The sequence below is a fragment of the Theobroma cacao genome, chromosome 9 (assembly GCF_000208745.1).
Source record: "Theobroma cacao cultivar B97-61/B2 chromosome 9, Criollo_cocoa_genome_V2, whole genome shotgun sequence".
NCBI lineage: Eukaryota > Viridiplantae > Streptophyta > Magnoliopsida > Malvales > Malvaceae > Theobroma > Theobroma cacao.
The window spans coordinates 6,579,530-6,596,672 of NC_030858.1; the positions used below are offsets into that span (position 1 = coordinate 6,579,530).

At 33.3% G+C, this 17,143-nt stretch overlaps 3 protein-coding genes and 1 pseudogene across 3 annotated transcripts; 3 read left to right on the forward strand and 1 right to left on the reverse strand.

The window, feature by feature from the left end:
• LOC18588715 (protein kinase PINOID 2) lies at positions 1,591-3,425 on the forward strand. The gene is made up of 2 exons (XM_007013302.2): positions 1,591-2,294; positions 2,410-3,425. Exons 1-2 carry the CDS (start codon positions 1,726-1,728, stop codon positions 3,263-3,265), a joined length of 1,425 nt encoding a protein of 474 aa, XP_007013364.2. The 5' UTR covers positions 1,591-1,725; the 3' UTR covers positions 3,266-3,425.
• LOC18588716 (early nodulin-93) lies at positions 6,628-8,168 on the forward strand. Its single transcript, XM_007013303.2, has 4 exons — positions 6,628-6,982; positions 7,556-7,617; positions 7,724-7,799; positions 7,891-8,168. Exons 1-4 carry the CDS (start codon positions 6,904-6,906, stop codon positions 7,983-7,985), a joined length of 312 nt encoding a protein of 103 aa, XP_007013365.2. The 5' UTR covers positions 6,628-6,903; the 3' UTR covers positions 7,986-8,168.
• LOC108663214 lies at positions 8,252-15,659 on the reverse strand (annotated as a pseudogene).
• On the forward strand, positions 15,510-17,071 carry LOC18588719 (early nodulin-93). The gene is made up of 4 exons (XM_007013306.2): positions 15,510-15,892; positions 16,461-16,522; positions 16,629-16,704; positions 16,796-17,071. The coding sequence occupies exons 1-4, from the start codon at positions 15,814-15,816 to the stop codon at positions 16,888-16,890; spliced, it is 312 nt and encodes a 103-aa protein (XP_007013368.1). The 5' UTR covers positions 15,510-15,813; the 3' UTR covers positions 16,891-17,071.

The following is a 17,143-nucleotide window of genomic DNA, read 5'->3' on the forward strand; positions in this document are numbered from 1 at the left end:
TAAAGTCATAGGCATGGACCCCAACATACAGGTCCCCTCTTATATATTGGGTTCACATGCATGACAAGAATATCATAAGAAGATATAAATGAACTTTTTTTTTGTTGTAATAAAATCCGAGATAATCAGATTATTCTTATATTTTTCAGGTTGAGATTAATCCCTTATCATTAGTAGACATTAAATTCATTGCACCTCACCATATCTCCACAAAATAAGTAAAAATAAAAAAATGGAAAAAGAAAAAGATAGAATAAATAAAGTGAGGCGAAAATGAATTTGGGCACGGGTGCTTCGTGCACTCTTCCAACTTTCTACAGCTTTCACGTAACATCTGTCTTTAAATTACCAAAAGCTCCGTCACTTTATTACTATATTATTATTATATTATTTGTTATTATTATTTTTCATGGTTAAGAGGTTAACAAGTAACTACCATTCAAAAAGCATAAGTGAGAGATACATTTCAAGTTTGACCCTTCGAATGAGATCGTTTTGATTTGATAAGCCTGTCGTTTTGGTGTTTTGGGGTCTTAAGGAAACTTGATTAGTTTAATTGAGTATAAAGAGCTTTGGTTGCTCGGGAAACGAATCTTGAAAACCGGTGCATGAGCTTTTTAGCAGAAAAGAAGAAAGGCTTTTGACCGACTCTCCTTCACCAAACCACAAAAAAAAAAAAAAAAAAAAAAGGAAAAGAAAAGGTCATAATTTTCTTTGTGAAAACTATAAGCACGCCATGCAGCATATATCACTGTTACGATTGAAGTCTAAATCTGTGTTTTTTTTATTTAAAAAATAAGAAATTATGTACTAATTATTAAGTAAAATATAATGCAAAATTCAACCTGCAAAAATGTATAAGATGATGATCTAATAAGTCTTGCTGGATAATATAAGATTAATAAAATAAAGATTAGGAAACCCATTGTTTTTATATTTAATTTTATTAGCTTTGTGTATGAATTTATTTCATAACTGGAAGTCACTTGGAGAGAACAAAGACTAGTGGTTGTGTCAGCTGAGTTAGCATGCTCAACGTGAAAATTAAAAGCTCCTTTATTTACTGTGTTTCGTAAACTTGGCAAAGTTCCTAAAGATAAAGAAATTCAACATATTAGTTCATTTGTACATCATGAATGACACTTGTCCAACACTTTCTGTTCAATGTTAAAACTTTAATTTCGATACACTTTTACCCCTACAATCAAGTAATTCAAAATCTTCTAATTTTTATATGTATAAAGAATTCATACGCAAATATTGTGATTAACTTAAGTTTTGAACGTTATTGGAGTACTTTGTTTAAATTAACTAATTAAGGTTAATTTCTCCGACTGGTTTTACACAAATGACTTCTTTTTTTTTCTTTAATTTTATTCAAACGTATAGTTCTTCTGCTTTTATGCGAAGGAGTGATGTCATAAGTGAATAAAGAGAGAAATATTAGGTTATTTTATGTTAAAAAAAGGTGAAAATGGCAATATTGTGATAATTGGTAAAAGTAGTGTCATTTAGATGACCACATAAAAATATAGGCACTTTATATTAATCAAAGACCCAAGCCCTATTAGAGGGAGAAAGCAACGCTTTGTAACTTTCTTCGATCACGCATTACAAATTTCATGTGCTAAAACTCACAAAGTTTGTATAAAAAGCCTGAGAAAACCCTTCACAAACATTATAAACTTCTCATTACTACGACTATTACATGCTCCAACAACTACAATGGCAGCGGCCATAACCAGAGATGAATCCGACTACGACAGCAGCTCCTCATCGATTACCGTGCCCGACTCGAGCCGGAGCTGGATGAGCAACCTAAGCTTTGGCAGCCGCCGGAGCTCGGTTTCTCTTTGTTCTGTTGAAACTTCTCTCTACAGCTCTCACAAGCCGCACAAGGCCAACCTGGCCGCATGGGAGGCCATGAAGCGCCTCAGGAGAGCCAAAGGTCGAGTTGGGCTTGACCATTTTCGGCTCCTGCGAAGGCTAGGAAGCGGTGACATAGGGAATGTTTATCTTTGCCAGATAAGGAACCCTGTGGTTGGGTTGCCTCAGTGTTTTTATGCCATGAAAGTGGTGGACAGAGAAGCGCTTGCTATAAGGAAGAAGTTGCAGAGAGCTGACATGGAAAAAGAGATTCTGGGTATGCTTGATCATCCATTCTTGCCAACTTTGTATGCAGAGTTTGAGGCTTCTCATTACTCTTGCTTGGTTATGGAGTTTTGTCCTGGTGGAGACTTGTATGCTGCCAGGCAACGCCAACCCGGAAAGCGCTTCAGCATTTCATCTGCTAAGTAAGTTACTTAATTATAGCTTTTATCTGATTATTATTAGATGCTTGGTTTAGGTTTATCTATCTTAGATGATTGTTGATGGTTCACTGACTTAATAAGGTAAACATTAATGCAGGTTTTACGCTGCTGAGACACTTTTAGCACTGGAATACCTGCACATGATGGGCATTGTTTACAGGGACTTGAAGCCAGAGAATGTCTTGGTTAGAGAAGATGGGCATATTATGCTTTCAGATTTTGATCTTTCCTTCAAATGTGACGTTGTTCCAAAGCTGCTAAGGCCTAAACCCAACTTAGAAGACACTGAAAAGTACGACAAGTACTGCTTGACTCCTTCATGTACTACACCCATGCAACCAGTGCTCTCTTGTTTCTCATCTTCCAACAAGAAAAAGAAAACTGCTACAGTCACAACAATCAGAGAACAAGCTGATTGCCAAGAAGTTGATCCGGAATTGGTGGCTGAACCAATCAATGCTAAATCCAGGTCCTTTGTTGGAACCCACGAGTACTTAGCCCCAGAAGTAATCTCTGGGCAAGGGCATGGAAGTGCTGTGGATTGGTGGACCTTAGGGGTGTTTCTGTATGAAATGTTGTATGGAAGAACGCCCTTCAAAGGTGAAAACAATGAGAAAACCTTGATTAACATCCTTAAACAGCCCTTAACCTTCCCAAGATTCAGTGTTAATAGCGGCAAAGAGTTTGAAGAGATGGTGAAAGTTCAAGATCTCATCAGCAAGCTCCTAGTGAAGAATCCCAAGAAGAGATTTGGAAGTTTGAAGGGTTCTGTCGAAATTAAGAGGCATGAATTCTTCAAGGGAGTGAATTGGGCTTTGATTAGATCAGTCAGGCCACCGGAAGTCCCTAGTGATCTTTACAAGATTAGGAGTAGTAGAGCTCACTTAGCAAAGCTAAGCAAAGAGGAAAGAGACGCCCCATATCAAATCCCTCATCATTTTGACTACTTCTAACTGTAAAATGTAAATAATAATAGGCAAAACAAAAGAATTATGCACGACGTCAAAGAAAGAGTTGTTTTCCTTTTGTTTTTCCTGCTAATGGGAGAGATTGTAGACAATTATTGTAAGCCTAGTTTTCTATGCTTTCAATTAACATATTAGTTTACTTTTATGTATTCTTTTTTTTAACATCTCAATTAATATTTGGGCTTACGTGTAAAAGGAAGGGAGCCCATAATTGTTCCAATATGATTCCCATGAGTAAGTCTATGAACTTCATGTGGAGACAATAATGACTCTTGTCAATGATGGTAAATATAATAAAAATTATCAAAACGAAGCTCTCCTTTGTAAACTTTTCGGATCAATTCCTCCGCTTTTTTCACATTTGAGCACTTTCATAGTCACGCATTCACATGTCCTTTCACCGATCAAAGAGGGGAAAAAAGAACAAATAATCAATCATGTTTTCCTGCTCCCCTCTCTTTTCTCTCCCTAAACAAAAGCAAGAATAAAGTTAAACTAAAAATCCCTTAGAGGAATGAATCTCACCTTCCATTCGTTTATCCACTTAAAGTTATTGTTTAGTAGGTTGTGGCAGAGTGAGTTTCGGAAGTATAAACAAAAGGATTATAAAATTTCTTGAGGGGTATAAAACAGAGATGATAACATATGGAAAAAGAAAGAATAGATTATACCATGTGTGGACCACTTACATGATTATTAGAATGTGGTTGAATAATAACATCATAATCAAGAAATATAAAGAATTAGACCATAACTCATTTATATTCTAATCAAACTTCAGCTATTCAGAAGAGTGGTTTTTTGACTATCTTTTATATACAATTAGACGCAGTCCAAACTTCATCACTTTCTCTTCTTTCTTTTTTTTTTTTATCTTATACCATTGATTTATAGTTAAAGTTCATTAGATTCTACATTCCTTTTGTACAATTCGTTTATCAGCCAATCTTAGAATGAATTCAAGTCTTCCAGAGCCTTGTTTGGAGTATTGTTAGATGCTAGAAGGATGGGAAGTTGGGAACTTATTTCCCGGACCATCTGAATGGGGGATGATTTGATTAAGGATAGGTCAAATTTTAGTGAAATGAAATTTGATGATATGGGTCAGAACTTTTGGAGAGGATGTTCAGTCAACAGCTTAATTAGTATAAAGGAAAAGGTAGAATAGGTACAAGGGGGAAGGGTGGGCAGCTTTCAACTTTCAACAGATATATAGCCAAATTGCCTGACCCATTTGATGGAATTTTGGGACTGGGGGACCGGTCAGGCGTCAGCCTGCAGAAGCACGCGAGCTTCTTCTTCCACCCCACTTCGGGTGTGTTGATGCATGGAGAAAGTGACAGCGTTATCTCTAGTCTATTATTCCAAAAATTCTCACAGATTCATGGCCAGGTTTCGCCAAAATGGAAAATGACAGATATTCATACAGAGAGGGAATGCTCATCAGCCAACAGGTTGGCAAAAATTATGGGGACCTTCACGTAAACGAATCTTCCTAAACAGAGTATCTCCTTCCTTTACAATTACTTTGCTTTACAAAATAAAACTCTTGCTTGCCCTTTTTCCTCAGGGTAACATGCAAGACAGGATTGCCAAAAAGTTCCATTAAACTTGATTGCTGAGAATAATACTTAGTAATCAAATTCTTGAATTAAAAATTAGATCAACTCAACTCAAGAAAAATGGAACAGTTCTACTTTAAAGCTTAAATTTTTATTTTTTAATAGGAAGATCTCAAATTCTATATTTAACTCATTTCATGCCATTTTTTTTTTATTTCTTGGCCATAACCATGCCAACTTCATTTGCTAGACATTGCTTTGTCCTGTTAGTTAAGTTATACCATAATAATTAGAAAGGCATTAATAAAATAATGGACTGATTCTGCACACACTCAGAAGTCCACAAGCCACAATGAAAATTTGGGTCTGGCTCAATCAAATGTATTAGGCTTGATGGATGGGGCTTTGCTAAAATCTTTAGGACAAGTCCTGGACAAAGAACTTTACCCAAACCCAACTCAACTCCACTTGCTTTGATTGCTAGATCAATTAGTATTTATATCTTGCTTATTTGGTAATGGAATGATCCCGGCTAACTAAGAAATCCCACAAATGGTTTTGGGATTGGCATTTTATTTGGAGGTCAAAATCGAAGAAAATCTATACCCAACTATTGTTGAATAAAGTTATAAGCAAGAACTACGTTGCATCTAAATAGTCCGAAGTTTGAAAAAAAATGAGCATAAAGTGAGACTTTATTGACTATCAGTCGTTTTTTCCTCCTAATGATGAGGACGGAACAAGAGGCTTGAAATTGTGTTAACCAAAGTCTCCATATTAAATTAACTTTTATATTCCTTTGAATAATTTCTCTTTATATAATAAAATGAAATTCGTGATTTTGTCTCTCTTTGTTATTTATTTATTTAATCATGAGCTTTTTGAATAAAAATTTAAATATTTTTCAGACATAAACTCAACTCATGCTTGTAACTATTAAAGCTCAATTTTACTTAATGTGTCTAAATATTTAGTTTTACGATAATTCATCAAGAGGGTGCTGGAAAATTTGGAACTCAATCCAATTTGAAAACAACAATATTCATTTTTTTTCCTTTTCAAGCTACATGAAAAAGAAAGTAAGCATGAGTTTGAAATTCTAAACTATTCTCATTGTCAGAGGCAAATGAATCCAACAGAGTCAAATCCACCAGGCACTGGCCACCCACTCAACCAGAAACCATGAACTACAAGAAGAAAACCATGTTAGTGTTACACGTTAGGACTGCCTGCAGCAGCCTACCAGGGAGCAGCAATCCCATGAAATCCAGCCCTTCTTCCGGGACACGTGGTCCTATCTCATGGGCAATGCAGGTGCATGAAATCACACATTCCAAAATCACCTAAAAAAAGGTTACCCATGGTTTTGTGAAAGCTTTGCCTTTAAACCAGTGGCTTTCTGCAATCTCCATTTAAGAGAAAAAGAGACTTTCAAAAAGTTGAACTAGAAAGCAATTATAATGGATTTCTGTGTATAAGCGAGGAACATAAGTGAATAATGTGAGCAACTCTCGATGCCCATTGTTTTCTTTCTTTATCATAATTTCAGATCAACCTCTAGCTGTTAATTACCAAGGTACCCTTTGCAATAATAACTTCAAAATTAAAATAAAATGTCAATATTGTTTCCACAAGTAAATGAAGTAAAAGGTTGTAAATATATAATTCAATGATCGTACTTCTTCCTTCTTCCTAACCTACTGGTAATATATAAAACATAGTATTTCAGTTCTTTTTCGTCGCATCTGTCCTTGAAAAACAAAGGCAAGGGCATATGGGGAACAGAGCTACAGAACCAAACCGACATAGGCAGACACCTTAGTGAAAACAAGTGTCGCTGACACTAGAATTCAAGCGAAAACCATCAAACTCTACACCCCCAACACCTGAGGCGGGCACCTTTCCATTATCCAAACATGCTCTATAAATACCCATGCAATTCTCACAATCTCTTCAGGCAGATCTTCAAAAACATCCTCAGTAATTGTTTGTTATCTACCTTTTCTTGAACTTGTTTCATTGTTACCCTTTTTTTTTTGTTTGAAATCTTTTTCCTTTGCAATGGCTAAAAATGTTGCTCAATCTGCTACATTGGCTTCACTTGACCAAAAGCTGGCCATGGCAAAGCGCTGCTCTCATGGTAGGTTTCCTTCTCTTTTTAGCTTTCTTCTTTATCTTTTTTTTTTCCCTTTCAGGCACAGCTTCAGTTGCGGCCTGGATTGTTATTTTTGTTTTCTTTTTTCATCAACTTGCACTTCTCTGGTAACTTCATTATGTTTAAACATCATGAGATAACATGCTTGAGTTCCTTGAAAAGTATAGGAGTGAGTGAGGATCTTAATAATTTGATTGAGATTTGCCATATGATGATAACATCCATACAAACAAAAAAGTATAAAGTATTATTTCTTTCTTAACTCTGCAATGGAAAAAAAGAAAGAGCACCTCTTTGATGATGGGGGACCATGATCCTTGGACCCGGGGCTTTCTTTCAAATTATGAATTGAGAGTACTTTCGTTTCACATCATAGTCTAGAATTATGGGTTAATGATAATGATAGCTTTACATTTGGTTTGATTAATGTAATCAAGTAATTAATGCTAAAGCAATTAGATTTTCCGTGATTTTTCATTAACCATTTTACTGTTCGGTTTAGTTATTTAAATGAAAAATACCGTAACTAATAATCTTTTTCGTCTTTTGCACCAATAGAGGGAGTACTTGCTGGAGCTAAGGCAGCCGTTGTTGCTAGCATTGCCACTGCCATTCCAACCGTAAGCATATGAAAGAAAGCTTCGTTATTGTAAATATAAATATTCCTTTTCTTAGGGGCAATTAAATCTAACATTTCAATCCCTTGGACTTGACATGCTTATGCAGCTGGCTAGTGTAAGGATGCTGCCCTGGGCAAGAGCCAATCTTAATCACACCGCACAAGCTCTCATAATCTCCACAGGTTCTCATCATCATCATCCTCTTGCCAGATATCAAGATCTTCTTTTAGTAGTAATTTCCTTTTGTTTAATAAAGTTTCGATTCCATTGCAGTGGCTGGAGCTGCCTATTTTATAGTTGCAGACAAGACTGTCTTGGCTACAGCTCGGAAGAACTCCTTCAAGCATGTCCCTAACATGGAGGCATGAATTTGAGTTGATCTAGATTTATACTCGGCTTGTACTCAACAATTATTACTATTTACTTGGCTAAGGAAAGAGATAGAAGGAAAATTTTGGGGGATTGGTATTGTAAGAAGCCATTTGCTCCTAGTTGCTATGCAATCCTTCGTCTATATATAAATAAAGAAGGGTTTTTTTCATTTACAAGGATCAGAGCTTTCCCCACTAAAAAAAATTGACTTCCATCTATCCAGTAAATCTGGACTGCAAGTAACAGTGACAAAATTTATACACTTGGATTTTGATGTGTTCTTTAAATTCTTCCCAAATATATCTAAAAGTTGATAAGGTTTCACCAATAGTCCTTGCATGAGCAGAAACCATCTTTGAAATGGTGGAAGCGGTTTCTGTCTCTGGCAATAATTTCTTTGTTGAAGATCTTGGATATTAGCTTAGTAGCTGAATGGCAATTTCCACATACCCGAAGATTCTTTACAATTCTAATTGTTGTCCCTGGCTTTGTACTGATCAATCCAAAAGCAATTGCTAACTTCTCGCTATGATGACTCAATGCTTCTTCCTTCCAATCCTCAACCATGTCCTGGAGCACCTCTGATGTATCAGTCACAAATCCAGCCTTCTCCAGAAGCGTGTCGACTTCATTCAACATGTCATGAAAATTTCTTTGCATCAGGGATGCACTTTGTCATTGACGAGACAGTCATGATCAAAACTATCCACCTCGATAGAGCTGAAACCAGGAACTTTCTTGACTCCCTTGTTATTTAGCAAGCTTCTTATTCGAACTACATCATCCCATCTACCAGCTCGAGCGTAGATATTTGACAAGAGCACATAAGCTCCAGGATTTTCAGGCTCCAACCCAAAAGACGCTAGGCCACTGATTCACCTAACTCAACGCGCTTATGAACTGTACAAGTTCCAAGCAAAGAACCCCAGATTGCACCATCTGGCTTCATTTCCATATTAATCAAAGCCTCCGCTTCATCAAACAGCACAGCTCGTCCTAGAAGATTTACCATGCATCCATAATGTTGCAGGTCAGGTGAAATTGCATAATCTTGGACCATTGAACTAAAATACTGACGTCCAAGATCAAAGAAAGTAAGAAACCAGCATGGTTACAAGCAGATAACACACCAACAAATGTGATATCATCAAGTTTGAAACCTCCACCCGTCATTCGTGAGAAAAGCTCAAGGGCCTTCTCTGCCAGCCCATGCATTGCTAGTCCAGATACTATTGCATTCCAAGAAGCCGAACTTGTCTGTTTCATACCATTATGGTTCCTCCTATTACCTTGTTTGGTTCTTTTTTAGTTTTTTGAAGCAAGAAATAGTTAATTTTAAGATTGGTTAATTTTTTAAAAACACAAAATAACTAATACGGACTCCCCTCGTATTAACTATTTCAAGCTTCATTGAGAGTTCAAATAGTTATGGATAAAAAAAACCTTACTTGTTATGAGAAATTACTAATTTTACTATATAAAATATCATATTAATATTTTAATAAAAAATATTAAACTAATAATATTTTAATAAAAAGGAAAAATGAAAATAGAAAAAAATAAANAATAAATTATTAAATTTAATATATGTTAATATTTTTGAAAAATAAATTGAAAGATAAAAAAGGAAAAATAAATTATTATTGATAAATTATTCTATTAAATATGTTTTTTTTAAATTTAATTGAAAAAGAAAAAAAGGAAAAATAAATAATTAATATTTTAATAAAAAAAAATGAAAGCAGACAAAAAATAAAAATAAATTAACATAAAATATCATATTAGTATTTTAATAAACAGTTATTAATATTTTAGTAATAAATTATTAATATTTTAATCATATATTATGAAAAAAATTAAAAGAGAAAAAGGTAAAAATGAAAATAGAGAAAAAATAAAAACTAAAAATCATATTAATATTTTTATAATAAATTATTAAACTATTATTTAATGATAACATTGTCAAAAAATAATGAGTTTCGAAAGCCTAAAAAATTTTATTAAATTATAATAAAATATATTTTTTTCATTTTATCTCTTATTCTTTTATTATTTTAAGAATATTTTTATCAATCAAATATTGAAATAATTAGAGAAAGGCCAGCGTAATACTATGGGGCCCAACTAGCTTGAAGTGAATGAAAGCCCAAAGATGCAACGATAACCCAAAAACAGTGAAAGTTCAAATATTAAAAAACATAAATCTAAAAAGTTTAAAATCAAGTCAAAATTTCCTATCAACTTCAATTCAACCCAAATTAAGTCACTATTTGTCAAGCAATTAGGCTATACAAGTTCCAACCAATTAGTCTATTTAGGGACAACTTTTAATATATGTAAATTTAAATATTAAAATTTCATTTTTCTGTATCAAACTATCTATTGTACTCAATTCTTACATTATTTAATGATTACATAATAATTATTTTGTTATGCAAATCAAAGTTGCTGTGAAAACTTGATGTGCTGCTTCTATACTTCCACACTTTAGGTACATATCAATAAGTAGGGATGTAAACATGTACGGTATCTATTATTTCTGAGATACTTGACCCCAAAACTGTTTAACTATCAAACTATCTGAACCCTATTAAAATCGACATAAAATTGCAAAACATTATCCAAAATCGAAAGCATTATCTGAATCCATTAAATACACAATTATACGAGGTAAATTTTTTGTCAAAGACTTGGAGTATTCCCATCCTCCTATGAGTTCAATCCTCACTAGTAACAAAATTTTACATATTCAATTAATGTAAATTAATTTTATATTTATTAGTTTACAAAATGATAGGTTAATTAAGATGACAAAGATTGTGTTAAAATTAAGAATGACAAAAGTTCAAATGTTACAATACTTAAAAAATTTGTAACATTATATATAATCGGGTTCAAGTTTAGGGTATGCTAAAGGTGATACCTAAATTAGCTTTTAAAAGCTTTACCTTAATTTGCCCCATAACCAATATAGGGTTTGCGTCTTATGTACTCAAATTCGATATTATCGAATTGAGTACTTATGAGTACCCATATAATTGTGAAATCCCACCTTGAGTAAGAGGATAAATTAGGAAATCCTTATCTAAGCATATAGATTACATATTTTGAATATCAAACTTAGTTTTAACCTTCAAAAGAATTCATTGGCACTTTTATTTATTTGTCACTTTTGAAGTTGAAAATTTTCTAAGGCTGTAAGGAGTCAAAATATATGATTTTTATAAAACAATATTTTGAAAAGAAAAAATAGTAGTAATGATTTCCTTGATTTTTAGATGACTTGAAATGGTTTTTTCACAATTTTTGGAGTACATTAGCTATGATAAATGAGAGCCGCAAATTTAATTTTAGTCAAACTTTTTTTATTTTATTCTTGAAACCAAAATTTAGATTTTGATTCTGTTGGATTTTAATTTTTTTGATATTTTTATTGAATTCAAATAGGGGTTGGGGTGTTTGCTTATTTACATTAAATATTTTAAGTAAATGAAAAGTAAAAAAAAAAGAAGTAAAAATGAGGACATTTACTTATATGGTATTTAATGTAAGTAAGTTGGACAGGTTTTATAGGTAATTTGTTTCAGAATTTGTATTCTATTTCAAATGTATCGATACATGCTCATAATGTATCGATACAAATGGTCATGCATCAATACATGTTTATAATGTATCGATACAATTTTTTTTTTAAAACCAAATGTATTAATATATAGGCTAAATGTATCGATATATTTTATCGATTTTAGAAAAATAAAAGGGTAAAAGTATATTTTCACACCCAAGCTTATAAATATATCATATTTTCTCAAAGGCGGTAACTCTCAACCATATTTTCAAGGTAAAACCCTAACTCTTAAGTTCTTCCAACTCAATTTTACTCAAAATCATCATTTTTGAAAGAATTGAGTTCAGTTTTGAGTTTTAAATGAAAAATAAGATTTTTCCCACTCTTGAATCTTTAAATCTTGGATTTTTTATTATGAAAATATGGTATTGTTCTAGAATTATTGATGTTTGTAAACTAGAGGATTTGGATGGATTTTCTCATTTACTATAGAGCGCACCTAAGGTAAGAACATTGATTTTATGGGTTTGTACAAATAAATATTTTGATGAGCAGTAGATGTAGTCTAGATATCAGTTTAGGTGAATCCAAATAGGTCGAATTAGCATAGAACGATTATTATGCGATTCCTAGACTCAATATTAACTGAAATATTTATTTGAGAATTTAGGAAACGTTGAAACTCCGAAAATTTCATTGGAGTATATTTTGGCATACTTGGTAGAAATTAACTTTTGAGGTGAATGGATATACCGCTTTCAAAACTATTTTAGTATGTAAAATTAAAAGTATGATTTGAATGATTGAGGGTTTATTGACGAGCATGTTTTTCCACAAATATTAACTTTAAAAAATGTATTTATGGATACAAAAATGTTTTGGAAATTGGTTTTCAAAACTATATATATATATAAATATATATGCAAATATACTATTATGTATGAGTTTTCAACAATGAGGGACAAACATTTTTATGATTGCAGTCTACTCGATTACTCTGGCCTTTGAGCTAGTGTAGGTACGAGAATTATATATATGTGATTGAGAATGGTGTGGATGATTAATATGTTCTTGAACATAAGTATTATGTTTGTGGATTGAGAAAGTCTCCAATTTTCCTTGATTCATGTGTTTGACATGATATGTTATAAATGCTTGATCTTGGTATGATCTTTTATGAAATTTTGATTATGTTGTGATTAGTTCTAGTCCCGGTGTGAGGGTAAGAATACCACAAGTTTAAGCTTGGCCAACGCGTCACTTTTCCCCTTTTTGTATGTTAGCTTTAATCCCAGTGTGGGGATAAGAATACCACATGGTTAAGTTGGACATCGTACCACTTTTCCCCTCCTCATGAGTCTCGATGTGGGGGTAAGAATACCACAAGATTAAGTTAGGCATCGTACCACTTCTCTTTTCCTTATGAGTCTCAGTGTAATAGTAAGAATATCACAAGGACGAGTTAGGCGAAAGTACTCATTCTCTTTTTTAATTTGCTCATGGCATGCATTGATGTAATTTTATCAAATAAATGGCTCATTCTCAATTGAATGTTTGATGTTGGACTTGAAGGTTCACAGGTTACTTACCGTATCTCTTTACAAACGTTATGTAAGTTGAGCTTTGATATCAATAGCATATTTTAGGCTTTATGAGTTTCAAGTGCATTTATGGTTACATAATTGCCATAATTATTTTTGCAATTATGATTTATTATAAAAACTCTTATCCCTTGGTTTGTCCCCTTTCTTGTATTTGCTCATAGAGTCTTTGTGACTCATACAATATTTTCCTCTATTTTGTTTCATATCAGAAACTTGCTTGGTTAGGCCACTTGGGAGTCATAACTCAACTCATATTTTATAGGTGTGGTAGATCTTTCTTTCCAGCTTTCTAGTGTCGTTACATTCCACAATCTATGTAGAGTAAAGGCATATTTTTTACATTGTTAATATTGAACTTGGGATATGTAAATAATGTTAATATACTTGTTTACGTTTCCATACATTTTGTTGAGTCCAGGATATGGGTGCATGTTGATGATAAAACTATAGTGGATGAACTATAACAATATAGGTACAGGGTGTATGTAGAACCACAATTGACATAATATTGTGCATATTATATGAGACAAAATGAAAATAACTTTTTACGTTAAGAAGTTCTGTAAAGGGATGACCTTAATGATTTATTGTTGTAAATGACAATGTATGTGAATGTAATGGATGACTAGCCCATGCATATTTGAATTAAACTTGCTTAGGCCTAGAGGGCTATGCCCACATAGGTCCTTGTGCTGATCACTATTCTCCAAAAAATAAGATGTGATAATAATAGAATATTCGAACCTTATATTATTGAGTTAAATACTTATGAATACCCGTATAAGAACAACCCATTTACATCCCTATCAATAAGATTCGTTCAAAGATATATACCGGTAGAATTTTGAAAACCCTTGTCTATATAAGCATGAATCCATTTGCCAAGATCAAGGGCATCAAGGTTAGCACAAGCTGGAAGAATGCTTAAGAAAGTGACATAACTCGGACTCTGCTGTATATTTGATCATAGCATTCGCCGAAAAAGCCCTAAGGTTTCTTTATAGTGGCTCGTATGTGTATAACCACCAATCACTACATTCCATGAAATCACATCCCTTTGCTGTACACCACACTTAGAATAAGTGCATTAACAAGATGAATATTAAAACCAAGTCCATGTTTCCTCTTGTAGATCTGTTTGTATCTTTTTGTTCCTTAAATGAAAACTGTAGATTTGCACATGCAGTTTTGTCATTTTTAATTGTAATCAGTGCCAATCTTTATCCATTAGGGTATTTCTTCTCTTGTAGTATTCCTTTCGTTGTATTAAGTTTCATCATTAGTTCTGGATTTTTTTGTTAAATTTTATTTCATTTGTAATTTCAAAAAAATTGATTTTTTAAATATATTCTAAATGTATCTATTTATTAATATATATGTCATTAAAATTTGGATGAAATATAAAATTTGTCATGTGATTATTTATCAAAATTTTATGTGTGACAAATTTGTTCATATATATTTCATTCAAATTCTAACGATATATTGATGAACTGAAGGGTTTAGAATAAATTCAAAAAATCACAAATAAAAAAAATCAAGTTTTGTAGATTACGGATAAAAATGGATCATTATGAAAAAGTTAGGACTAATAATGCAATTAACTCTTTTTATTGTTAAAGAGCACCTGAACATTTGGCTTATTAGTTGATGTATTATCCTCCTCTTTAAAAAATAAGATTCAAATCCCTCCTCTCTTAATTAAAAAAAAAAAACATTATCCCCTTACTTAAAAAGTAGAGTTCGAATCTCCATTCCCCTTAAAGAGCTTTGGGTTAGAAATGTAAATGAGTTTTTCTACACTTGCAATTGCATTGTTTTTTCAAAAAAAAAAAAACCTAACCCACCTTCCTAGCTCAAGAGAACCTGACTGAGCACAATCCGAAAGGACCGAAACCAATGTGCTTGCATTAGGCACAACATTTGCTCCAATCACCCCTTCAATAAAGGCCAATGCCTCTTCATATTAGTAAGTTAAAATTGACCCAAAATAATAATTAAGTTCAAAATTAATCAAGTATTCTTTTTAGGGAATTTGCATTTAGACTGCAACTTTCTAAACAATTTGAGATAACGACATATCTGTATATGATTTACTTCTGACATTGTTTATCTTTTATTTTTCAATCGTACGTATAAAAGAATAGTAGAGTGTGACAAAAGAATGATAGAAAAACGAGTGTCAGAAATATTATCACATGGAAATAAAGTAAAGGGTTGTAAATATATAATACAATGAGCGTACTCAGTCCCTTCTTTCTAACCTACCACTGATATATATAATATAATTTTTTACTTCTTTTTTTCGTTGCAACTGTTGTTGAAAAACAAAGGCAACGACATATGGGGAACAGAGCTACAGAACCAAACCGACATCAGGAGACACCTTGGTGAAAACAAGTGTCTCTGACGCTAGAATTCAAGTGAAAACCATCAAACTCTAAAACCCCCAATACCTGAGGCAGGCCGGCAGCGTCCCTTTCTCCCAACCACTCCATTATCCAAACATGCTTTATAAATACCCATGCAATTCTAACGATCTATTCAGGCAAATCTTCAAAAACATCCTCGGTAATAGTTTGCCTTCTACCTTTTCTCTAACTTGTTCAATTATTACCTTTTCTTTTTTGTTTGAAATCTTTTTTCTTTGCAATGGCTAAAAATGTTGCTCAATCTGCTACCCTGGCTTCACTTGACCAAAAGCTAGCCATGGCAAAGCGCTGCTCTCATGGTAAGTTCCCTTCTCTTTTTAGCTTTCTTCTTTATCTTTTTTTTCCCTTTCAGGCACAGCTTCAGTTGCGGCCTGGATTGTTATATTTGTTTTCTTTTTCATCAACTTGCATTTCTCTGGTAACTTCATTATGTTAAACATCATGGGATAACATGCTTGAGTTCCTTAAAAAGTATAGGAGTGAGTGAGGATCTTAATAATTTGATTGAGATTTGCCATATGATGATAACATCCATACAAACAAAAAAGTATAAAATATTATTTCTTTCTTAACTCCGCAATGGAACAAAAGAAAGAGCACCACTTTGATGATGGGGGACCATGATCCTTAGACCCGGGGCTTTCTTTCAAATTATGAATTGAGAGTACTTTAGTTCCACATTATAGTCAAGAATTATGGGTTAATGATAATGATAGCTTTACATTTGGTATGAGTAATGTAATCAAGTAATTAATGCTAAAGCAATTAATTTTCTTTGATTTTTCGTTAACCATTTTACTGTCCGGTTTAGTTATTTAAATGAAAAATACCTTAAATAATGATCTGTTTCGTCTTTTGCACCAACAGAGGGAGTACTTGCTGGAGCAAAGGCAGCCGTTGTTGCTAGCATTGCCACTGCCATTCCAACTGTAAGTATATGAAAGAAAGCTTCATTATTGTAAATATAAATACTCCTTTTCTTAGGGGCAATTAAATCTAACATTTCAATCCCTTGGACTTGACATGCTTATGCAGCTGGCTAGTGTAAGGATGCTGCCCTGGGCAAGAGCCAATCTTAATCACACCGCACAAGCTCTCATAATCTCCACAGGTTCTCATCATCATCATCCTCTTGCCAGATATCAAGATCTTCTTTTAGTAGTAATTTCCTTTTGTTTAATAAAGTTTCGATTCCATTGCAGTGGCTGGAGCTGCCTATTTTATAGTTGCAGACAAGACTGTCTTGGCTACAGCTCGGAAGAACTCCTTCAAGCATGTCCCTAACATGGAGGCATGAATTTGAGTTGATCTAGATTTAAACTCTGCTTATGCTCCACAATTATTACTATTCACTTGACTAGGGAAAGGGATAGAAAGAAAATTTTGGGGGTTTGGTATTGTAAGAAGCCATTTGTTCCTAGTTGGTATGTAATCCTTCGTCTATATATATAAATAAATAATGGTTTTCATTTACAAGGATCAGAGCTTTCCTGCTCTAAAAAAAAAAATCGACTTCCATCTATCCAGTAAACCTGGAGTGCAAGTATTTA

What these genes read in the sequence shown, in the direction of transcription:
- LOC18588716 (XM_007013303.2), top strand. Translation starts at nt 6,904, where the DNA reads ATGGCTAAAAATGTTGCTCAATCTGCTACATTGGCTTCACTTGACCAA. An exon ending in TTGCCACTGCCATTCCAACC is followed by an intron (nt 7,618 to 7,723) that starts GTAAGCATATGA and finishes ATGCTTATGCAG; the next exon opens with CTGGCTAGTGTAAGGATGCT. An exon ending in AGCTCTCATAATCTCCACAG is followed by an intron (nt 7,800 to 7,890) that starts GTTCTCATCATC and finishes ATTCCATTGCAG; the next exon opens with TGGCTGGAGCTGCCTATTTT.
- LOC18588715 (XM_007013302.2), top strand. Translation starts at nt 1,726, where the DNA reads ATGGCAGCGGCCATAACCAGAGATGAATCCGACTACGACAGCAGCTCC. An exon ending in TTCAGCATTTCATCTGCTAA is followed by an intron (nt 2,295 to 2,409) that starts GTAAGTTACTTA and finishes ACATTAATGCAG; the next exon opens with GTTTTACGCTGCTGAGACAC.
- LOC18588719 (XM_007013306.2), top strand. Translation starts at nt 15,814, where the DNA reads ATGGCTAAAAATGTTGCTCAATCTGCTACCCTGGCTTCACTTGACCAA. An exon ending in GGCAAAGCGCTGCTCTCATG is followed by an intron (nt 15,893 to 16,460) that starts GTAAGTTCCCTT and finishes TTGCACCAACAG; the next exon opens with AGGGAGTACTTGCTGGAGCA. An exon ending in AGCTCTCATAATCTCCACAG is followed by an intron (nt 16,705 to 16,795) that starts GTTCTCATCATC and finishes ATTCCATTGCAG; the next exon opens with TGGCTGGAGCTGCCTATTTT.